Source organism: Phacochoerus africanus, chromosome 1 (assembly GCF_016906955.1).
Source record: "Phacochoerus africanus isolate WHEZ1 chromosome 1, ROS_Pafr_v1, whole genome shotgun sequence".
In the NCBI taxonomy this organism is placed as follows: Eukaryota; Metazoa; Chordata; class Mammalia; order Artiodactyla; family Suidae; genus Phacochoerus; species Phacochoerus africanus.
The window spans coordinates 112,152,098-112,175,591 of NC_062544.1; the positions used below are offsets into that span (position 1 = coordinate 112,152,098).

Consider the following 23,494-nt stretch of genomic DNA (forward strand, 5'->3'; position numbering starts at 1 on the left):
GGGATATGTTTTAAACGTTTAACACAGCATGAGAAAGGCCAAGAATACACAATGAAATATTGATAATCTTTTCAACAAATGATGTTGGGAAAACTGGATCCTTATGCAGAAAAATAGAAAAGGACTCTTATACCACACACAAAAGGCAACTCAAAATGGATTAAAGACCTCGGAGTTACCGTTGTGGCTCAGTGGTTAATAAACCCAACTAGTATCCAAGAGGATACAGGTTCAATCCCTGCCCTCACTCAGTGGATTAAGGATCTGGCATTGCTGTAGGTTGTGGTATAGGTTGCAGACGTGGCTCAGATTCTGCACTGCTGTGGCTCTGGCGTAGGCTGGCGGCTACAGCTCCGACTGGACCCCTAGCCTGGGAACCTCCATATGCCGTGGGTGCGGCCCTAAAAGACAAAAAGACCAAAAAAAAAATGGATTAAAGACTTAAACATGAGACTTGAAACTACAGAACACCTAAAAGAAAACACAGGGATAAATATTCTTGACATTGGCTTTGGCAATGATGTCATATACAATATCAAAAGCACAGGCAATAAGAGCAAAAATAGACAAGTGGGACTACATCAAACTACAGCTGTCCCTCAGTACCCAAAGGGGATTGGTTCCAGGAGCCTCTGCATATACCAAAATCCACTGATGCTCAAGTCCCATAGTCAGCCCTCTATATCTTCAGATTCTGAGTCCACAAACTCAACCAACCACAAATGGAAATTTTTGTTTTATGGTTGGTTGAATCCACAGATGCGAAACCCTTGAACACAAAGGGCTGACTATATTTTTTGGAAAAAATCTGCATATAAGAAGACCCATGCGGGGTTCCCAGTGTGGCTCAGTGGTTATTGAACCCGACTAGCATCCAAGAGGATGTAGTTCGATCCCTGGCCTCGCTCAGTGGGTTAAGGATATGGTGTTGCTGGGAGCTGTGATGTAGGTTGCAGACAAGGCTTAGATCGTGCGTTGCTGTGGCTCTGGAATAGGCTGGTGGCTACAGCTCCAATTGGACCCCCAGCCTGGGAACCTCCATGTGCGGCGGGTGCAGCCCTAAAAAGAGACAAAAAGACAAAAAAAAAAAACCACACACACAAAAGGAGACCCATGCAATGTATTTATTTTTTGCTTTTTAGGGCTGGTGGGAGTAAATTGGTACAGCCACTTCAGAAACCAGTAAGGAGTTTCCACAAAAAATTAAAAACAGAGCTACCAGAGTTCCCATCATGGCACAGCTGAAACCAATCTGACTAGGAACCATGAGGTTGTGGGTTCGATCCCTGGCCTCACTCAGTGGGTTAAGGATCCCGTGTTGCCGTGAACTGTGGTGTAGATCACAGACGGGGCTTGGATCCCGAGTTGCTGTGGCCATGGCGTAGGCCAGCAGCTACAGCTCTGATTGGATCCCTAGCCTGGGAACCTCTATATGCTGTGGGTGCGGCCCTAAAAAGACAAAAAACAAAAAAACAGAACTACCATATAATTCAGCAATTCCACTTCTAAGTATATACCCAAAGGAACTGACATCAGGATCCTGAAGAAATATCTGCACTCCCATGTTCAGGGCAGCATTATTTACAATAGCCCAGACATGGAAGAAACCTAAATGTCCATCAACAGAGGAATTCATAAAGAAGTTGCGGTATATGAATACAATTAATATTCTTCAGCCTTAAAAAAGGAAATCCTGCCACTGGTACAACATGAAGGACATTATGCTAAATGAAATTAACATAGAAGGACAAATACTAACTATATGCTACCACTTACCTGAGGAGTATAAAATAGTCAAACTCATAGAAGCAGAGAATAGAATGGTGGTTGGTGGTGGGGGAGCTGTGGGAAAACAGGAGGTATTAGTCACAGGGTACAATGTTTCAGTTTATACATGATGAATGTATCCTAGAAACCTACTGTACAACATAGGGCTTATAGTTAACAATACTCTATTGTACGCTTTAAAACTGGCTAAGAGGGTGAATCTTTGTTAAGTGTTCATAATAATAATAAAAATAACAATGATGAGGGTAGAAGGAAACTTTTGGAGGTGATGAATATATTTATGGCAGAGATTGTGAAGATGGTTTCACCATTGTATACTTATCTCCAAACTTGTAATAACTTGAGTACTGACCACTCAGAACAAATGCTGACTACAAGCAACTGGCACAGCTATGTCCTTGTAAAACGTTGTTGTCAGCTCTGCATGTACTATATAATTTATATAAACACATTGTTCTTACTGGATATGTCAATAAGCAGGGGATCGGATTTGATAAACCTTGATAAAATTTTTATAAAGGGGACCACTCCATTAATTTGAGTGGATTTTGAAACCATATTTTAAAACACCAACTGGGGAGTTCCCATTGTGGCTCAGTGGAAACAAACCTGACTAGTATCCATGAGAATGCAGGTTTTGATCCCTGGCCTCCATTAGTGGGTTAAGGATCCAGCATTGCCGAAAGCTGTGACAGAGGTTGCAGGTGCAGCTCGGATATGGTATTGCTGTGGCTGTGGTGTAGCCCTCGGCTGCAGCTCCAATTCAACCCCTAGCCTGGAAACTTATATATGCCACAGGCACAGCCCTAAAAAGAAAACAAAGCAAAATAAAATTTATGTATTCTTTTTAGTCAAGTTATCACAGTTTTTTAAAATCCATTAGGATTATAGAGAAAAACACCAAGTCTATCTTTTCCCACTTCCAGTTCCCTTTTCCTTTTTGCAACCAACTTGCAACCCTTTTAGCTATGTTAGTACTTAGCTCTCTGTGTCTTACGGTATATGGTAGATGGCTTGTATTGTCACTTCTTGATTTGTTTTAAGTTTCAGAGAATGACTTTCTGTTCTTATCCTTAATTCATTAAATTTTTTCCATTTTAATATTTTTACTGCTTTCAGGTAATGTCCTAGTCTTATTCATAAAAACCATACAGTTTGTAAATTTCCAAATGATTCTATTAAATTCTTCTTTTAAAGTCAGTCTTTTGGAGCATCCATAAGACTTTGTTATGAAGAGTTGTCCTATTGAGGTGAAAAATTGATATTTGGGAGTTCCTGTCATGGTGCAGCAGAAACAAATCCAACTAGGAACCATGAGATTGCGGGTTTGATCCTTGGCCTCACTCAGTGGTTAAGGATCCTTGCCATGAGCTGTGGTGTAGGTTGCAGATGCGGCTGGGATCTGGCGTTGCTGTGGCTCTGGCTTAGGCCAGTGGCTACAGCTCTAACTGGACCCCTAGCCTGGGAACCTCCAATGCCGTAGGTGCAGCCCTAAAAAGAAAAAAGACAAAAAAATGGGATATTTGTATTTCTATTGTATTGATTAAAGAAACAAAAATCTGTAAACAACAAAAAAAAAATGTTTTAGAGGCACCCACAGCATATGGAAGTTCCCAGGCCAGAGACTGAATCCAAGCTGCAGCTGCAGCCTACCACAGCTGCAACCACACCAGATCCTCAAGCCACTGTGCCAGGCAGAGGATTGAACCTGTGCCTCAGCAGGAACCCAAGCTTCCAGAGACAAGCTGGACCCTTAACCCACTGCAACACAGATCTTTTTAATAAAGATGCTTGTCTGATTTTTTTTTTTTAAGGCCACACCCGAGGCATTTGGAAGTTCCCAGGCTAGGAGTCGAATTGGCGCTACAGCTGTGGGCCTATACCACAGCCACAGCAATGTGATATCCAAGCTTCATCTGTAACTTACACTGCAGTTCTCAGTCGGCAACGCCAGATCCTTAACCCACTGAGCAAGGCTAGGGATCAAACCCGCAAACTCATTGATACTAGTCGGGTTAATTTCTGCTGAGCCACAACAGGAACTCCTGACTTTTTTCAAAAGTGGATATTTATTTGAGAAATCCTTGTAATAATTTATTTTTCATTAGAAATTAATGTTCCTAGAATTGTCTCAATACTGTCTCATTTTTACAGTCAAAATGATAGTCATTAGACTATAAGATGTTTCCAGGAATTCTGGACTATCAGAAAGAAGTCATTATCCTCTGAAGCCATGTTGCCATAAAAATTAAAGCTTATCTACTCTACTGTGGTAGCCACTTGAGTTGCTAAAATTTAACCTCATTTAAGATCCATACAGTGTAAATTTTTAAAAACGTGGTTCACTTTGGAAATGATCATGAAAAATCAATGTTATCCTTTTTATTTTTTTAAGTCTGGGCACTAAGATTTCTCACGGTTGAGTCCTCAACTCTGATCAAGCACGTTTTTGATGCTACTCTAGGTAGAGTCCTGCCATGTTCATGGAATCAGTGCTGTTATATGTCGTTTCAAAATTTCACAAGGATTTACTTTCTGTTTTTATCCTATTTTAGTGAGACTCTATACAACTTAATTTCCCATATCAGAGAAAGCATTCACAGGGTAAGTATAGTCATATTTTAAGGTTAGAACATCTTACATTTCAAGAAGATTAATAATTAGATTGTACTGACTTGTTCATGTAGAATAGCAATATTTTATCCTTTTTTTAATCATTAAATGACAATTTGCCAAGTTAGTAAAATAAAGCAATAGTCTATGAATTACTTCTTTTTTTTATTTCTTCATTTTTGGATTCCTTAGTTACAGACATCTGTGGAAAACTCTGAGGAACATCTCAGTTCAAGAAGCCAAACTATTTTGGATTCTTTGGAGACTGTGGCCAAGACATGTGAGTGTCTCATGTTTGAGGTTATCAGCAGGGGGCAATGGCAAGCAGTGAATGTGAACTCTCTGACTGACCCTAGCTGGGTTTCTGCCAGTGATGGGTACGTAAGATTAGCCCTGAAGAGATGAGGAGCACGATAAAGTGAATAGTAGGTCCCCACTGCTAGTCGGCCCTACTACTATATGGGAATGCCCTGGTCCCTCTAAGACTTTTCCTGTTTTTTCTTTTTTGGCTGCCCCACAACATATGGAGTTCCCAAGCCAGGGATTAGATCCGAACCAAGACCTGCAGTTGCAGCCTACACTCCAGCTGCAGTAATGTGGGATCCTTTAATCCACTGTGCAAGGCAGAGGATGGAACCTGCATCCCCGTGCTGCAGAGACACCACTGATCCCATTGTGCCACAGTGTGAATTCCCTTTTATGCCTTTTTAGAAGCACTAATCCTCCAGCCACTATCCCTGCTGCCTCAGGGCAGAAAGTTCTGCCAGATTTCTCTTCTCACTGCCTGAAGTGAATCAACAGCATCCCTGAGTCCCAAATGAATTTCTGGCTATGTTGTCTATAAAGGCTCCCTTAGGACTTAGAAATAAAGACACTGCTCCTTTAGGAGTTAGAAATATACTCTAGTCACCTACTGTTCTTCTTGCTGCCGACATTTTAATGAAAGCTGTTTTGTAGTGAATCACAACATCTTTCTCAAATTCATAGTTTATGGCTTGTAAAGTCCTCTACTCTGCCAATTAATGACCTACACTTAGGTGAAACCATGGCCCAGGCCCTTATTTTACAGAAGGGAACCATTACACAGGTCTCATTAGGTGAACACGTCTCAAGAACCAACAGCTTCTCAGCTAGACAGTAAGATGATTACTGCATCTGCACTTATTTGGATTTGTCTGTGTGTTTATTTTTTATTTTAAACAAACTGAAGTCAACTTATTCAAATGCCACTGAGATGGATTGCTCATGATTTACAAAAATTAATGCCTTTGTATAACTTAGAAATTAATCCCCATCTGTCTGCAAAGAAGCACTGTACTATCTTTTGGCTTCCAACCTAAGTATCCCACACACAGGGCAACTGTGCATCTGTTTGAAAACCAGTCCTGGAAGCCTAGGGCTATTAACCCTCACAAGAAGTAGCAAGACAAAGAGCAGAAGGAAAAGGGTTGCTTCATTTGTTTAATGTGATAAAATAACTCATTTATAAGTGCGCAAGGAAAGCACTCTTTTTGGTTACTTTTAAAACTGGTGAAGTTCAAAAAGGGGGATTGAAGCAAGGTGTGGCATTTAAGGCCCAGAATAGGGAATGGAAGTGCCCAAGGCCCCAACATAGGATCAAGGCAGAGAGAAGACTAGAACTGAGTCTGGCATAAGGAGGCATAAGGATCCTGATCCTTCACCCTGGACAAGTCTTTCATTTTAAGAACATAAAGCTCAAGAGAGCCTTGTTGATAGGAAAATAGTAACAAACATTGTGGCATTATATTAACTGGAAAGTCAGGTCTTTCTTTTCTTTTTAGGGCTGTACCTGCGGCATATGGAAGTTTCCAGGCTAGGGGTCAAATTGGAGCTGCAGCTGCCAGCTACACCACAGCCACAGCAACACCAGATCTGAGCCCATCTGTGGCCTAGAGCACTGAACCTGCCAGTCAGTGCATTCTGCAGGCTTTCAGTATGCACTCACTACACTTGTAAGGGAAGGGTGAAGATACAGTGTAAAAGTGCTGTCTTGGGTTATTACGTAATTCATGCCTTCACAGAATGAGTTCATGAAACCTTTCCCTAGTCACATTTTGCATGTATAGCAAGAAGATCACTCCAAGCCATCTAATCTAACTCCTTCAGCTGAGGACCAGAGTAATAGAATGAATTACCAAGGCCATCTACATCCCACTTTATCTTGGGTTTGGGTAGGCTAATTAGTAGAGAGCTGCACTTTCACCTAAAAGGTATAAGTTCTATTAAAAATATGATCATTAGGAGAATAAAAAGGAGGGGACACTATCAAAATCAGAAAATGTTTCTTTTGGTAAAAATAAATATCTCCATACATCAAAATTAATTCCATATGAGTCTATATATTGTGTGATGATTAAATCACAACTATAAAAAGACTTGAGCAATATCTTTATAATTTTAGAGTGAAAAATGCCTTTCTGAGCAAGGCACAAATAATTAAGATGGTCCATCTATATGACCCATGTTGGAATGGAAATATTTATTCATTGTTAAATAAAAACAGGAAGGTGCTGCTTATGTGCACATGTTTTGCTCCAGGACACATCTTGTGGAGGAGTGATATCAGTGAGTGAAAAGTGGGAAGAGTATCCTGATTTAAAAAAGGGGGAGAGGGAGTTCCCGTTGTGGCGCAGTGGTTAACGAACCTGACTAGGAACCATGAGGTTGCGGGTTCGGTCCCTGCCCTTGCTCAGTGGGTTAACGATCCAGCGTTGCCGTGAGCTGTGGTGTAGGTTGCAGACGCGGCTCGGATCCCGAGTTGCTGTGGCTCTGGCGTAGGCTGGTGGCTACAGCTCCGATTCGACCCCTAGCCTGGGAACCTCCATATGCCGAGAGAGCGGCCGAAGAAAATGGCAAAAAGACAAAAAATAAAATAAAATAAAATAAAATAAAATAAAATAAAAAAGGGGGAGAATGGAATTCCCGTTGTGGCACAGTGGTTAACGAATCCAACTAGGAACCATGAGGTTGCGGGTTCAATCCCTGGCCTTGCTCAGTGGTTAAGGACCCAGCGTTGCCATGAGCTGTGGTGTAGGTTGCAAATGTGGCTCAGATCCTGCGTTGCTGTGGCTCTGGTGCAGGCCGGCAGCTACAGCTCCAATTAGACCCCTAGCCTGGTAACCTCCATACGCCATGAGAGCAGCCCTAGAAATAGCAAAAAGACAAAAAAGGGGGGGGGGGGGAATTGAGCAAACTCCTCCTTTTTCAAAAATTATGGCCACATCCACAACATATGGTAATTCCCAGGCCAAGGATTGAATCAGAGCCACAGCTCCAACCTATTACACAGCTGCAACAACACCAGATCATTTCAACCCACTGCACGGGGCCATGGATTAAACCCCCACCTCTGCAGTCAGATTCTCAACCCACTAGGCCACAGTGGGAACTCCTGAGCAAACTCCTCTTGTACACAGAGGCTCCCAGACCTTTTCTCAGGCAGCTTTCATTAGCACAGCAGGGAGAACAAAACTATAGCATTAAAGGAAAATCACTGTCCATTGGTGGAAAAATATTAGAATATGACCTCACCTCAATGGAGTGCTTGTCAAATCACTAAAAGAGAAATAAATAAAACAAAATCATCTTCAAGGACAGAGACAAGATAGCAGAGTAGAAAGGTCCTTGAGCCCCTCTCATAATCATGCCAAAATCACAATTGCTGAAAAACCACCAAAAAGAAAAGGCTGGAATCTACCAAAAAAAAAAGATACTCTATATTCAAAGACATAAAGAAGAAACCTTGAGACAGTAGGAGGGGTGTACTCGCGATATAATCAAATCCTTTACCACCAGGGTGGGCAACCCACAAACTAGAGAATAATTATACTGTAGAAGTTCTCCCATAGGAGTGAGAGCTCTGAGTCCCATCCCAGGCTCCCCAGCCTAGGGGTATGGCATTGGGAAGAGAAGGCCCCATTTGGCTTTGAAAGCCAGTGAAGCCTGATTTCAGGAGCATCAAAGGACTCGGGGAAACAGACTTCATTTTTGGAGGGCACACATAAGGTCTCACCTGCACTGGGTCCCAGGGCAAAAGCAGTGACTCCATAGAAGCCTGGGCCACAATTATCTGGTCTTGGTGAGTCTTCAAGGGAGGTGGAGGGCAGCTGTGGCTCTCTCTGAGGTCATAAAAGCTGGCAGTGAACATAGTGGGCCATCTATGTGAATTATGGCTGGATGCAGGCATTTTAGGTTCTCGGCACAGAGGCCTGGCCCCGTGCAACAGCCTGGAAGCTCCAGTACTGGTGAAGACAGGCTGAGACCTGGGACCCTTTGCTTTAGTGCTTTCACCTGGACAAACATTTCCTTGAGCAACAAAATTAGAAAATATATGGGACTAAAAATAACAGTTTACATCCACAGTTGGGGCAAATTATGGACAACAAAATATAAAAAGACCAAAAAAAAAAAAAAAAACCCAACTGCCACTTCTGAAGCAAAAGCAGGGTACTTTGTGTGCATGTACCCTGCACACACCACCACCAAAGGGGTGAGCAAGTGACCTAAGTCACCCCTCTGGCCTGACCTTTGGACCCACCCCTACCCTCACCTCATATAAGGAACCAGCTTGCCCACCTCAGTGAGTCAGCAAGGGAACTTGTTACCCATTTTTGCTCCCTGCTGCTGTAGCAGGGGCCCTAATAAAGTCTTGCCTGAATTTCTTGTCTGGCCTCTTAGCAATTTCTATTGATTAAAGAAAGGCCAAGAACCTTGGTCAGTCACACCACTGAAAGTTTCAGTGACCATTTCAGTAGAGGCACAATAATATCTACATTCTAGAAAGATCCCTATGATGACAGGGCCAAGAAGGCAGGCCAAAGGAGATTGGTGCTGCCATCTGGGCAGCGGGTTTCAGAATCCCCAGCAGATGCTGAGTTTGAGTCTGCTTTGGCCAGGATGCTTTCAGGGAGGGAAGAAGAAACAGTGGAGAAATCACCCTGCTCTGGCTTCCTCTACTCACCAGAGCTAATGTGGCTGCTAGCAGGGCAGGCAGGCTCAGTTGGCCCATGTTAGGTTACATCTCCTCCTTCCCCACCACTGTGGCCCGGGCAAGGTGGGGCAAACCACAGTCTTCATGTGGTGAATTGTCATTGTTCTGTATTTAGTGCAAGAGACTGCGCAAGCCCAGAGTGATCTGGTGTTGGAAACAATGCAGGACAAAGGCAACATGAAGCAGGCCATCCTTGAATTACAAAAGAGATTTGAAGCTGTAAGTGTAAACCCTGACCCCTTTCCTCAAGAGTGTTTCTGGCTTTGTTACTAAGACCTAGAAAGATACCTTTAAAATTGCAAATTTTCAGCCAAGAACAGAGGTGACCACAGGCCCCTGCTAATAGGCCAGGGCAGAGGCCAGCTTCCTCCGCCTCGGTTCTCCAACACGATGTGGACCCTAGGGGCCCTGTTCCAGAGTGTAGCCATGTTTCCCCAGTATAGTATCCAGCAGAGGACAATGTTTGGTTCTGCTGACCCATCCTTTGTTTTGGTCACACATTTTATTGTGCATTTTGAATTGTACTGTCTCTAAATCTTTTTTCTCACACCTTTCTTTAGAGACAAGCAGAGTTTATAGAAATGAAGTCCAACCTGAAGCAACTTGAAGTTTTAGTTGCCCAGCAAAGTAAGGACTTGCAGCGGCTGTCTGAACAGCTAGGCCAGCTGAATATGCCTAGTGTCCTAGCTGAGCTAAAGCAACTGATCTCTGTCCCTCAGATACCAAGACATTTGAAAGAGAGCACTTCTCAGACCTCACCACCTCTGGCCCAAAGCATCAATTTCACCAGGCAGGGAAAAAATGCCTTTAAGGAACCAGTTATGTGGCAAACTCAAGCCCTCCCTACTGCACGCAATCTTAGTGTGGGCTCTCTGAGGCCTGGGGAGTTTGATGTCTGGGGTGTGGGAGCAAAGAGTGATGCTCTCCAAGAAGAGGCTACACGGGTGGCAGTTGGAACTGGCAAAAGAAACAAGCAAATCAAGGACAAGGCAGTGCAGACCAACTGCCAGAATAGGGCTATTACTAAAACAGCCTCTGGCACCCTGGGCCATAACGTTCCCAATGAAAGGGACCTGGTTTTCCAAGGAGCCTCACAGCTTATATCCCTGGACTTAAACAACTTTGCAGCCAGCATTAAGAACACCTGCCAAAAATGTCAAACCAAAGGCATGTTTTCGTGTGACTCTTGCGAACAAAGGTTGGTGAATGGACAGAAAGGCAGAACTGTAGAAAGAGGGAGGAAAGGCAAGAAGCAGCAGAGGAAAGCCCCCAGAGGCAGGCTTCTAGCCAGGAAACAAGAACAAACCACAAGCAAAACCTGTGTTTCCCATTCTAAATATCCTCAGCCTCCAGTTTCTGGCCCACAAAGGCCCCCTCAGAGGCAGCAGGAAGCCCTTGCTCAGTCCTTGCATCTTCAGGGCCCCAGGAGCCCCACAAAGCCAGTCTTCTCTGCTCTGGGAGGCACAGTTATGGCCACTAAGACAGCAAAGTCAATGCAAGGGAACTTCTTGCAGCTCAGTGGACATGCTTCCCAAGACAACAGCCTGCTTTCTTGCAGTTCTCAGGGGGACCACCAGATGAGCTGGTTCAGTGACCTCAATCTCGGAAGAGAGCCCCCTCTCTGCAAGGAGCTAGGGAAGAATATGCTCTATGACCTGGGTTTTGACAGCAGTGATGATGGCTTCTGACCAGCCCACAGTGACTTCAGCTAATGGCTTATTGGCCTCAGCTGGAAAGACAAATCACAGAACTCCTGGGCTAGCTGACAGCAGAAAGTCCCAGAAGCCTGCTTAGGACCCTCAGGAGCAGAGGCTGTGCTTGATGGGGGTGGGTGGGCAATGCAGGGCTGGAGAGCAGATTAGGCATTCTGGGCACCAGGTGCTGCCTATGATAGGGCATAAGGGATAAGTTCATCCTTATTTATGGGGATGAAAAGTGTGAAGATGGTGATGATGAGAACTGGGGCAGCAGCCTGGGTGTGGGACAGGAGGAGGGTACAGTGTCAGGTACAAGGAGGGCTGCTTACCATATGGAATATCCAGTAGCAGAAGGGCTCTCACAAAACTGTTACTCTGGCAGCATGACTCTCAAAAACAGCGTTTTTCATCTTCAAAACATTTCCTTCACATGACCAATACTTTTCTGAGTCTCAGGTTGGTTTTTTTTTTTTTTTAATTATTATTTGTATCCAGTTTTGCTGCCACGGCATTTGCATTTTTTTGGTCAGTGGTCACTTATTACAGGGCACACTGAGGCAGACTTATGAACAGAGAAATAGAGTGTTAAAGTTGTCAAAGAGAGGTGACATGTGCCAAACAAATGCCGGGAGCTGCACTCTTCACAGCCACACAGTTCCACTTTTCTTCCAGTTTCCCCACCCTCATCCCACCTCTGTCTTGTTTTCAATCACTCTTTTAAAGCCAATGAAAGCAGCTGTGGGTCCTGGGGAGCAGTGAGCCTATATGAGACTTTGGCTTTCCATTCATATCTTATTGAAATTTTTGAATTTTTGCAATATATATGTATTTTGTTTGTAATACAAGATAATCAAATCAAAAATAAAGATAAAACTTTTAGGAGTTCCCATTGTGGCACAGCGGAAATGAATCTGACTAGGAACCATGAGGTTGCAGGTTTGATCCCTGCCCTTGCTCAGTGGGTTAAGGATCTGGCATTGCCGTGAGCTGTGGTGTAGGCTGCAGATGCAGCTCGGATCCTGCGTTGCTGTGGCTCTGGCGTAGGCCAGCAGCTATAGTTCTGATTAGACCCCTAGCCTGGGAACCTCCATATGCTGCGGGTGTGGCCCTGAAAAGACAAAAAGACAAAAAAAAAAAAAAACTTTTAAAAGCATACATTTTTTTCTTGCATTGAGTTAATTAACTTGACCTCCATCAGTTTACTTAAAGAGATCAACTAAATAAGATGCATGGGAGGTCCCGTCGTGGCTCAGTGGTTAACGAATCCGACTAGAAACCATGAGGTTGCGGGTTCGGTCCCTGCCCTTGCTCAGTGGATTAATGATCCGGCGTTGCCGTGACCTGTGGTGTAGGTTGCAGACAAGGCTCGGATCCCGCGTTGCTGTGGCTCTGGTGTAGGCCGGTGGCTATAGCTCCGATTAGACCCCTGGCCTGGGAACCTCCATATGCCTCGGGAGTGGCCCAAGAAATAGCAAAAAGACAATAAATAAATAAATAAATAAGATGCATGGGGTTTTTTTATTACAAGATGATACATCACAAGATGAATAAACCACACCTGCGGCATATGGAGGTTTCCAGGCTAGGGATCCAATCGGAGTTACAGCTGCCAGCCTACACCACAGCCACAGCATCTCAGGGTCCAAGCTGCACCTGCAACCTACACCACAGTGCACAGCAATGTCAGATCCTCAACCCACTGAGCGAGGCCAGGGAGCAAACCTGCAACCTCATGGTTCCTAGTAGAATTCATTTCTGCTGTGCCAAGACAGGAATTCCTGCAGTCACGTTCTTAACCCACTGCACTACAGTGGGACCTCTCAATTTTTCTTTTTCTTATGAAAGTAAAAACCCTCATGGACAGCTTCAAGTGGCAGCAATTGCTTCCCAATGGCAGCAGTCCTCTCTAAGGCCGAGGAAGTGCAGACTTGGGCTCTTGCCTCAAGCTGCCCTGGCCTCTTCTCTCCCTCTGAGTCTCACTGGATATACACCCTATCCTCTACCAGCATCCATTGCCTTCCCTACTGGTTTGCTCTGCTGGTGCAAGGAAGGCACAGGAGGAAGGAACCCAGCCCTTCCCAAAGTGACTACCGGTGGCTGTGGAGTGCTTAGCATAAGGCTTGTAGACCAGAGGGGTCTGTATCCAGAAATGTTTTATTACTCTGAGAGGTTTAACCATTTTAATTCAAAGTTGAGACCCCCTTGAAAGAACACCACCAGTATCTATGACTGTGGCCTTCTTATTGAAGGGTCTGTCCAGTTTTGAAATGCCACAGCAGGACCCTCTGTTCTTTGATTCTGCTGTGTTATGAAATCCTGTATTTCTACAGAACCATTTCACTTGTTCAAAGTCAAAGGTCAGAGTGACTCAGTGTTATAGGAGCTGGGTGTTTTTGTAGAATGAGCAGTAAATTTATCTCCTAACAAGGCTGGGCTAATTAAAATTGCACTGCCTGTCTCTAGCAATCATCAGAAAAGGATATTCTGTTTCTTATTTTATTCCTAAGGCTTAAAAAAAAAAAAAAAAACCTGCTGTGTTCCTGCCAAATTTGGTGAGCATGACACAGCCCAGGCATGTCCCTGGAACACGCAGCATTTTTGGCTCCTTAGATGCTAATAGAGATGTATGTGGCTACACAGGGTGGATGTTGTGAGACGTCTATTGCCCAGGGTCCACCTAAGGCCCTTTGATACAACCCCAGAGACAGTCTGAGGATGGAAATGAAGCCACTTGCAGCACCTAATTGCCCTGGCATTCAAGTATCAATTTAAATGTCACCTACGGGGATTTCTCTTGTGGCGCAGCGGATTAAGGATCCAGCATTGTCACTGCTGTGGCATGGGTTCAATCTCTGCTTCAGAACTTAACATATGCAGTGGGCATAGCTCCCCCCCAAAAATGTCACCTACAGAGTAGTCTTTTCCTGAACCCTCCTCTTCTGAAGGGGCTTGTCCTACTCATTGCCCATTCCTTTAACTTGTTTTAAGTTTCCTCAGATAGTTCCAACTGAAATATCAAATCAGTATTTTTTTTGTTTTGCCCAACTTGCACAGTAGAATATAAACTCCAGAAGCAGGAGCAGCATCTGCCTCATCCTTACTGTATCCTCAGCATCCAGGAAAGTGTCTGGTACTAGTAGATAGTTGATACTCACTGAGGGCAGGGATTGCTTGCTTATCATTCAAACAGCTTCTGGCAGCCCTTCCTGAAAGTCGGGTCTCTCCAGTATCCCTTTGCAATTTTTTTTTTTTGGTCTTAGATGTTCCAAAGGGCTCCTGATTAAGGGTTTCCTATAAAATGCCCACTCCTCTCTCCCAGGCCAGCTCCCACACAAAGTGCCCAGAAAACAAAACAAAAGAGCTGCTTCATACAAGGGTTGAGTAGTTTAAAAATTTTTTTTTTCTTTATGCCAGGCCTTAGGCCAAAACTCTCCATCAAATCAGGCATTTTCCAGCTGGCCTAGCACAGAAAGCCCTTCCCCATTAGGGCTGGAATCCATTATTAACTAGATTTCCTGAGTAAAACTTTGTCCCCCTATAAATATTTAGCTAAAATCTAAAATATTAATATCCTCCAATGTACCCAGGGAGAAAGCTTCAGATTGTCTCAGGAGGACAGCCTTTTCAATAACTACCCAAGATCAGGTGCAGTTGCCTCCCTGGTTTACTTGCCTGGTTCATTGGCTTTCACTGCCGTATTAAACTTCTTGTGCCTCAGTTAGAGAAGGTCCCCCTCTGTACCAAGTGAGCTCCTGGCTGGTCATGCAGAAGGAGGAAGATTGGCTCTTTTGCAAATCCTTTTCATCAATTTTTTTGATTATTAACAGTTCACACCTCCTCCAGTGGCAGGATGGTGTTGCTGCCCTATTAGCACATTTCTGGGTGCAAAGGTGAGGGGCACAGGCCCCCCAGGTTATTGGTCTCCTTCCTCCTGGCCTCTTGACCCTCTTGAGTCTTCCCTGGGATTGGAAGTGCAGGATTCAGGAGAACGCCAAGGAGATAGGGCAAGTGGGCAGGAGGTGGCTCCCTCATTCTCCTGGTGAGGTGAGCAGGAAGCAGGAGGAAGGATCCCTGAGACCTAGAGATGAGAAGGTAGGCTTGTGTGCCTGACTGTGCTGGCTAAAGCAACACAGAGGCAGGCGCTTACTGACTACAAGTGCCCCCAGAACTCGCCTGGTAAGAATCCAGGTCTAAATTTGGGTGGCTCGATAGCCATGCCCAGGAATATGGGGAATATTGCAATCTGAATGGGGCTAAGGGCAGGGTCACCATTTCCAGCCCTTTGCCATCCTTGAATTGTCCTCTTGAAAGAACTGTTGCTCTGTTCTCAGGCCTCAGCTGTGGCCTTTGCTCCTTGCTGGACCTTCACTCAGCATTCACTCATCTCTCCTTTTTCCTGTTCCTTCCTCCCCAGCCTTGCCCTCTGGCCCCCTGCCTCTCCTAGCTTCTACAGACCATCTCCTGCCTTAAGTATTGTTACAAAGTCTACCAGTACACATACAGAGCTGGTTTCTAGTGATTTTGGCATCAACCTAGTAAGATACAGCCAGGGGACCTGGAAACCCCTCCTTATAGGACTGGATAGGCCTACCTTCTCATATGCCTTGTGCTGTAGCTTGAACTTGCAGTTGGTGACTAGCAGGTTCCAAAGCTCCTATTTATTCTTGAAGTTGCCTTGTTTCTATTTTGATTCTGCTAATCCAAACTGCAGCTTGGTGTTTCCACGGAAACAATTCAGTGATTGTTTGGCTTGCCAAGATGAACTGCAGGGGAGAGAACCAAATGACGTAAAACAGTTTTAGTTTTTCAAATATCAATGTCTCCCCAAGAAGTCTTTGGTCCTAGCTTCCTGCAAACTTGAGAAAGTTTTATTAAAATAAATGTTCCAGGCTCTTGTTACTCCTCCTCCTAAATCACTAGAGACTCACTCCCTAAACCCCTGCTCCATGCAGATGAGCACAAATCTTCCTGCCACCCTGAAGCAGACGACAAAGGTAGGAAGGTGTCCTTTGGGCACCTTGGGGAGCCAGGGATGCAGACATAACAGATGTCCCCAGGGAAATGATCATGTGGCCATCTCAGCTACTCTGGGACTGGTATGCCAGAGGCTCGGGGCTTACCTGCCTTACTTGATGTCTGTGTTTCTACAGTGAGGAAGAGCTCCTCAGGATGAATTAACCCTTCGGTAAATCTGAATTTTCACATAAAGGTTTTGCTAAAACAGAAGTAGACTTGTTAAGCTGGCCAGGGAGAACCTGAATCCTCTCTCTTACCCCATCCCAACCGGTGCTCAGCCCTCTTTCCCAAGGGCCGCTGTCTCTGCTGCTGGCAGAAAAAAAAAATCCTCTCATTTCAGTTTTGTAGGGTTAGGGCTAGATTCCCATTCCACGTAGCCATCCCCTCTGTAAAGCCTCTCCAGGGGAGTAAGAACGAAGTTCTGAGAAATAGCTCTGTGATACTTAAAGCTTCCATCCATGAGGGTCCAACACCTTCAGAGAAGGATAAGGCCCTTGTCAGTGTCCTGCTGAGCCTGTGGCATAAGGCTTGTAGACCAGAGGGGTCTGTATCCAGAAATGTTTTATTACTCTGTAGGCCTTGGACCTGTCCCCGTGTGTGTAAACTGTGAAGGGTACCTCTGGGCATGTATCTGGTGAAGGATGCCCAAGACTGGTTGTTGGAGATGAGAGTTTTAAAAAAAACAACTCTAATTTCTCCTCTCTACAGACATGTCTACATGTCCTCTGCAAACTTAACAATACAGACAAAAAAGACCAAAACCCTCCTTGGTCCCTCCATAACAATTTTATGCATGCATGCTCATACATACATTTCACAAACTTGGGATCAACTGCATTTTAAAAAAAATACATTTAAAAATTATTTGGAATAAACTCAGATTTACAGGAAAGTTGCAAAGATAATGAGTTTAAATATGTCCTTCACCCAGCTTCTCTTAATGTTAACATCTTGCATAACTATGGCATATTTGTCAAAACTAAGAAACTAACATAAATACATTAATAATAGCTAAACTTGAACCTGTATTTAGACTTCATCCATTTTTCCATTCATGTCCTCTCTCTGTTCCAGGACGAATCCAGAATACTGTGCTGCATTTAGTCATTCTGTCTCCTCAGAGTCTGCTGCTGTGTGACAGTTTTTGACTCTGACAGTCTTGGCTTTGACAGTCTTGAGGACTGTCCAGGTAGCCTGTAGAATATCCCCCAATCTGGGTTTATCTGACGTTTGTGTCATGATTGGCCTGAGGATGGGGGTTTTTGGTGGGAATACTGTGGAAACCAATAAAAACCAACCTTTTATTACCGCTTCCAGTCAGGTCTGGGTGACGTGCACAGGACACCATGGGTGGTGCTCATCTTTGCCAGTTGGTTAAGTGATGTCTGCCAGGCTTCTCCATGTAATCTACTCTCTTTCTCTGTCCCTGTTCTAGTCCTTCGGAGCAAGTCACTAAGTCCAGCTCACCCTCAAGGGTGGTGAAGCGCAAGGATTGTTGGGGATGGGGATTAAGCTTCACCTCTGTGGGAGAGTATACACATCAATGCATATTATTTGGAACTCACTGTTGGGAGACCTGTTTTTTTGACTATCAAGTAGTCTGAAATCTCTCCATCTAGATGGCCCCTTCTTCCCCTGAGAGGGGTAGCAAAAGGCTGTGAGCATTTCTTCTCATTTGCTCCTATCCTTCCTCCTCAGGGAGAAAAAAACTGGTGCTCAACTTCCCAGTCTGTGAGCGTTTTTGGAGGGTGCCACCTGCTGCAAGGATTGACCATTAGATGGCTTCGGAGGAGTCCCCTGGTTAGCCTGTCCTGCCCTCTAACCTAGCAGGGCAGTACTGGTGACTGTACCCACAGCAAAGGCCTATCCCATGAAGTGACCAGAATCTAGTTCTAGGGATGCAGGCATGGGCCCAGCCTTGCACTGCTGAGTAGGTGCAAGGCCTCCAATTGGGAGCCTAGAGAAATATCCAGACTTCTGGTAAAGGGGTGTTGCCAGCTCTGCAGCCTGCCCTATGCTGGGTCAGTAGCCAAAAATATGGCCAGGTCCTCACCTAGGCCTTCCTCCCCAGCTCTTTGGTTTATTTGGGTTTTGGGTCTCACAGCTTCTGCACCAATCTCCTCACACCCATCCTCCCCTAAGAGCCTAGGAGGTGGCCACTTCCCTGAGACTCAGTTTCTGGGAGGCATCATACCTTGCCCAACAGCTTATTAGGTTTCCTGAAAGAACATCATGATTTTGAGAGTTTTGTCCAAAAGTTTCTGATGATGTCCTTTCTAAGGGTGAGGCTAGAACCAGCCCTGCTAAACTCTTGCTGCTATGCTGACCTCAGAGGGCAGTGACCTGTCTCCTCCTTCATTCCCTGCCTGTCTTGCCCCAGGAGGGTCATTATCATGGGAACCACCTCTGGCCTCCAGGGTGTCCAGGGCTGGAGTGGGGTAGATGAGGCTCAGGCATGAAGTGGATGGGCAAGACCCATGCTTATCCCTCTCTATGCCCCCTCAACAGAGGGCCTAGATGTTTGACTTGGGATGTGTGGTAGAGCAGCCTCATGGGAATGTCCTGTCAGGAGGAGACCAGGGATGCAGCCAGCTACTCTGACATGAGGAGGCCTTTGAGCTGGGCAAGGGCAAGGATGAAGGGGTTGAGGGTCTGGACATGAGGAGGGCACTGGGCCCAGGCAGGAGACAGGTAGTCTTGTGTGCAGAGTGTGCAAATGTGGCAGATGCCTGGGCCAATTCTTCCATATAGGCTCAAGCAGGCCTGGGATGGGCTGGTCATAAGGGGTACAGAAAGCCCACACTGGTTTTTGGCCCCCATTCTTTTCCAGGGGCCCATGGAAAAAAACATCAAGAAACACACCAGAGGTCCATGACCTGCACCTGCCTTGGGTATTGGGTATATTGAATAACAATTAAAAAAAACAGTCAAGATATCAAAAAAAGTAAAGGAAAAAAACAAAGAAACATTTCAAAGCAACAGAACAAAAAAGAAAAAAAAAACAAAACGGGGCTCTCAGCTTAAAAAGGGACACAACTAGAAATTTAAAAGGCTGGAGTAATTCAGATTTTGGCAAGCCTTTGAAGAATGTGGCACCAATGACGACTGTGAATGCCAGGCACAGACGCTCTAAGTCAGTCTCCTGCTATAAAGATCAAAGCTGAAGTCAACTGTCCTTACTCAATTTGGTATTTAAAAGAGGTCATCAAATTGTAGTCCTCTTCCAGGTCCAGAACTGTCTCCACGATATTGTGGTCCTCAAAAGCCTGCTTGAGGCTGCCAGGGTCCGCATCTGAGGCCTTCTGAGGGCTCTCATCCACCAGCAGGGCCCAGGCTTCCTCCTTAAAGGGAGAATCTTCGCAGTGACCACACACACGGTTCAGCTCGTTTTCAAATTCTAGTTTCCCAGCCAATTCTTCAATAGTTCGGATGCTTGTATGGTCTTAAAAATAAAAGCATTCAGCATTACAATTCCATTGAGAGGTTTCTGAAGACTTTTCAGGCACAAGTTAAAAACCACAAATGGGTGGCCATCTCCTGGGACTATGCAAAGCCTACGTTCCTGCCCTGGGGCTGGCAGGCTGCCATATTTCAAGATGGGCATGGTGCTCCCCTTTCTAGTTTGGGTATTTATTAAGCCCCAACGATCTACCAGTCTCCAAGGAGAGTATAAGTGGGAGGATACAGACACATGTGTTGTCCTGGCTCTGAGGGAACTATGCCCTGAGCTGTGGGCATGACAAGACATAGTGTGAGGAAAAAGGAATCTTGGGTAATCAAAATGCTGCCCACCAATGGCAGAGGCTGTGGAAGGTGAGCAGAGACAGCGATAACTTCAGTTTACCTCCTGAGACCACTGGGGGAAAAACTCAGATCAACAAAGCAATGGGCTGGCAGGGGTCTTGCCTTGTGACCTATGGCACGTACCTCCCCTCACCAGGCCTCCTTCCTATCCTAATAACCTGGTGACCACTCAGGGCCAACAATTTCAGGCAGCTCCAGGGCTATACATCCCTTAACTAGGAGCCATCTGGCTGCTGTATAGCGTGTCATTTAAAAATAGAGTACATGGAGTTCCTGTCGTGGCGCAGTGGTTAACGAATCCGACTAGGAACCATGAGGTTGCAGGTTTGATCCCTGCCCTTGCTCAGTGGGTTAATGATCCGGCGTTACCGTGAGCTGTGGTGTAGATTGCAGATGCGGCTCAGATCCTGCGTTGCTGTGGCTCTGGAGTAGACTGGCAGCTACAGTTCTGATTAGACCCCTAGCCTGGGAACCTCCATATGCCGTGGGAGCGGCCCAAGAAATGGCAAAAAGACAAAAAAATAAAATAAAATAAAATAAAAATAGAGTACCCATAGTCCATTAACAGAATATGCAGATGTTTCGAAAAAGTATAGAAAGGATATACAGCACTACTTTAACAGTGACTGCCTCTGGTGGAATTACAGGAGAGCTTTTGGTTTTGGCTTCTAATCTTGTACTACCCAACCCAGCTGGGTTACTTTCCCCTCCCATCTTTGCCTAGGTCCTATTTCCTTCAGATCTAAGCTCATCCACCATTGGGCCTGCTGTCCCTGGCCTTGAGGGATTCACTCTAACTACACATTTATGAAATGACCTGATAGATGTGTGACTTCCTCAGGCTATCAGCTCTGTGAAGGCTCTTTACACAGTGCCTGCTGTGTGCAAAACAAGTATACCAAGTCAACGGAAGGGAAGTAAGAGTGTTTTTTTTTTTAATAAGAACACTTGCTGACTCAGGGGTCTATGTGAAGGACCTATCCTCCCAGGAAGTTTGGAGCAGCCCTCTGTACTTACCAATCATATCAAGCAGATCCTGTGTGACCTCTTGGCTAGAACTGCTGAGTGGCATGTTTGAGTCAACCTTCAAATATTTCTCCATATCTTTCCTGCAGCCCCCAGATGAAAAGAAAAAGGTGGGGGATTAGATCCTCTTTCAAGAGAATATCAGAGGGGAACTCTGTTAGACAATCGTAAAGACAAACACTGGTACTTTAAATTGTCATTTATGCTGTGATATGAGGACAATTGGGAGGCACTAAATCAGTGAGTTGACTGATAGCATCTCAGAATGACTCATGGGCATCACAGTTGCCCTTTCATGTCTGTGAATAGGAGCACAAATTCTTGTAGAATTGAAAGAGTTAAAGGCTTTTTCAGTCTCAGGCAGCCAGGATGGCAGAACCTTGAAGTTTCAGCCTATATGGTCCTCCTTGCTCCAAATCAAGGTGCCTAGGACCAAAGAGTCTGTAGCCTAGCACAAGAAAAGGTCTAGGGGAGACCTTATTAAAAAGCTTCAGAGTGGGGTAGGGGAGCAGAAGCAAGGATGAAGTCAGGAAGTAGGGCCCAGCCATCTATCAGCCTCTCCCCAGTGTAAGGAAAAAGAACGCTGGAATTGAGATGCCTATTTCTGCAGCACAAAAAATATGACCTTTGTGTGTGTGTGTGTGTGTTTGCCATTTCTTGGGCCGCTCTTGTGGCATATGGAGGTTCCCAGGCTAGGGGTCTCATCGGAGCTGTAGCCTAAAATGACTTTTAAAACCAGGTTTTTTTGGAGTTCCCATCATGGCTCAGTGGTTAATGAATCCGAGTAGGAACCATGCGGTTGCGGGTTCGATCCCTGGCCTTGCTCAGTGGGTTAAGGATCCGGCGTTGCCGTGAGCTGTGGTGTAGGTCGCAGACGTGGCTCGGATCTGGCATTGCTGTGGCTCTGGCGAAGGCCGGCAGCTACAGCTCCGATTAGACCCCTAGCCTGGGAAACTCCATGTGCCTCGGGGAGCGGCCCAAGAAATGGCCAAAAAAACCAAAAGTAAATAAAACCAGGTTCTTTAACATTCACTCCCCATTTTGGTACTGCAGAGTGGTTTCCAAGATTTGCTAGACATCTAGGATCCCTCACCCTTTAAAAACAAACACACACACATTTCCTTAAGACTGCCTGCAAACTTCCCCTCAGAAGTCATAGCTTCCTAGGAGAGGCAAAAGCAGTGTTACGGCCTCAATTTAGGATCTTCAACAATTTTTTTCAGATACAAGATTCCCTTAGTTGAAGCTATTAAACTATCAGATTGGAATCACCTTAAACAGTCTTTTCTCCAGTTCTCCCCATCTCCTACTGCTCTCCAAAGCTGTCTTTCAGGTGCCAAAATGGAGGAATGCATCAGTATGTTTTCCTTGCTGGTCAGAGGTTTTCTTTGGGGGCATAGAGCCTGTGGCTTTGCAGTCACAGGAGCAGGGTTTGGTGCAAAGACAGGGCTCTCATTCTCAGGGTCACAAGGGACAGGAGAGAAAGGAGCCACAGAGGAGCAGGCTGCCAGCGGTTGCCTCCTGCAGAGGAGCCGGTGAACGGGGAGGGGGAAGGGAAGTCGCACCGCGTCCAGCTCCAGCCTCTGCGAGCCTGAGCACTCCTGGGAATGACTGACCCCTTCAAAGGCCCGGTCAATGGCCGCAGTCAGCTCCTTTCTGCATCTTCTCAGTTTTTCAGACATCTCCCTTAAAAGCGACCCGTCTTTATTGTGTAATTCACTGGAAATGCACAGAGCAATGTGAGAATACTGTTACATATGAGGAGGTAAACCACCCCCGAATGTGGTGTTTGCCACAGTTTCTGATTTCCTTGAGTTTGACGCACGACACAGGCCAGAGAGCAGGGGAACACTCCCGGCGCTGCCCTCCCACCCTACCCGTAGGGGCGGGTGAGGCCCGCAGTTCTCGGGGAGTAACCTGCGATCTATCGGACTAGAGCCCTGGCCCTCGGTTCAGCCCGCAAAGCCCTTCGCTCTCAGGCCCTGGCCCAACTCCACACCGCACCCCGGCCGGCCCTCAGGCGCAGACCCGCAGCCGCGTCCTCACCAAGCAGCGAGCGAGTGAGACTGCACCACCTCCCCTGCCAACGGTCGTCCACGTGACCAGATCGATGACGGAAGGCCCAACCCCCACGGCTCAGGTGAAAGGTCAGACAAAAAAAAAAACAAAAAACCGGATGACCTTGTTCTTAGAACTCACACATACTGAAGGGGAAGCAAGGGCCCCAGTGACGAGTGAACAACGGGTTCCTCACCGCGATGAAATGGGTCATGGGAGCGTGGTGGGGCAGGGGCGGAGAGAACTGGCTGGTTCTAACCGAAGTCAACGCCGGGAAAGGTTTCTCTTCTCAACCCACCAAAGGTACTGTATGGGACACAGTACCCAGCAGTTTCACATACTGACTTCTAAGTGATATCTAATAAAAATGTCACAGGGTATCACACTGTCTCAATTCATCAAGGATGCTGGGAGACATAACAGAAGTACAACGTTCCATAGGCGATTAAGGGGCAGGAAACCCTAATACCAAGTATCTTCA

General features: G+C 45.6%; 2 protein-coding genes across 7 annotated transcripts in view; one reads left to right on the plus strand and one right to left on the minus strand.

Moving 5' to 3' along the window:
- Window positions 1–11,559, plus strand: part of IHO1 (interactor of HORMAD1 1) — a 33,539-nt gene extending 21,980 nt beyond the window's left edge. Inside the window, exons 4-7 of the mRNA XM_047774240.1 lie at window positions 4,344–4,392; window positions 4,594–4,681; window positions 9,528–9,631; window positions 9,973–11,559. Of these exons, the coding sequence (XP_047630196.1) occupies window positions 4,344–4,392; window positions 4,594–4,681; window positions 9,528–9,631; window positions 9,973–11,100 (1,369 nt within the window). The 3' untranslated portion in view covers window positions 11,101–11,559. The remainder of the gene's footprint in view (window positions 1–4,343; window positions 4,393–4,593; window positions 4,682–9,527; window positions 9,632–9,972) is intronic.
- C1H3orf62 (chromosome 1 C3orf62 homolog) lies at window positions 1,485–23,452 on the minus strand. Of its 6 annotated transcripts, none has more exons than XR_007134247.1 (5): window positions 22,228–23,452; window positions 20,947–21,038; window positions 19,306–19,567; window positions 15,701–15,872; window positions 1,485–1,842 (listed from the first exon to the last, which is right to left on the minus strand). XR_007134247.1 is itself a non-coding variant. In XM_047774223.1 (5 exons), the coding sequence occupies exons 2-5, from the start codon at window positions 22,635–22,637 to the stop codon at window positions 15,791–15,793; spliced, it is 846 nt and encodes a 281-aa protein (XP_047630179.1). In that variant the 5' UTR covers window positions 22,638–22,674; window positions 23,210–23,452; the 3' UTR covers window positions 12,883–15,790. The 6 variants fall into 6 exon arrangements, 4 of the variants coding, with proteins under 4 accessions (XP_047630179.1, XP_047630174.1, XP_047630164.1 ...); XM_047774223.1 differs by lacking the exon at window positions 1,485–1,842 and having other exon boundaries at window positions 12,883–15,872; window positions 22,228–22,674; window positions 23,210–23,452; XM_047774218.1 differs by lacking the exon at window positions 1,485–1,842 and having other exon boundaries at window positions 12,883–15,872; window positions 22,228–22,674; window positions 23,155–23,452.
- Window positions 23,453–23,494: the final 42 nt, after the last annotated feature.

Bases quoted from the DNA above. Each gene is read 5' to 3' on its own strand.
- C1H3orf62 (XM_047774223.1), bottom strand. From the start codon at position 22,637: ATGTCTGAAAAACTGAGAAGATGCAGAAAGGAGCTGACTGCGGCCATT. The intron at 19,568-20,946 runs GTAAGTACAGAG...TTTATTTTTAAG, and splicing joins GGATCTGCTTGATATGATTG to ACCATACAAGCATCCGAACT. The intron at 15,873-19,305 runs GTAAGGACAGTT...TCTCCCCTGCAG, and splicing joins TCTTTTAAATACCAAATTGA to TTCATCTTGGCAAGCCAAAC.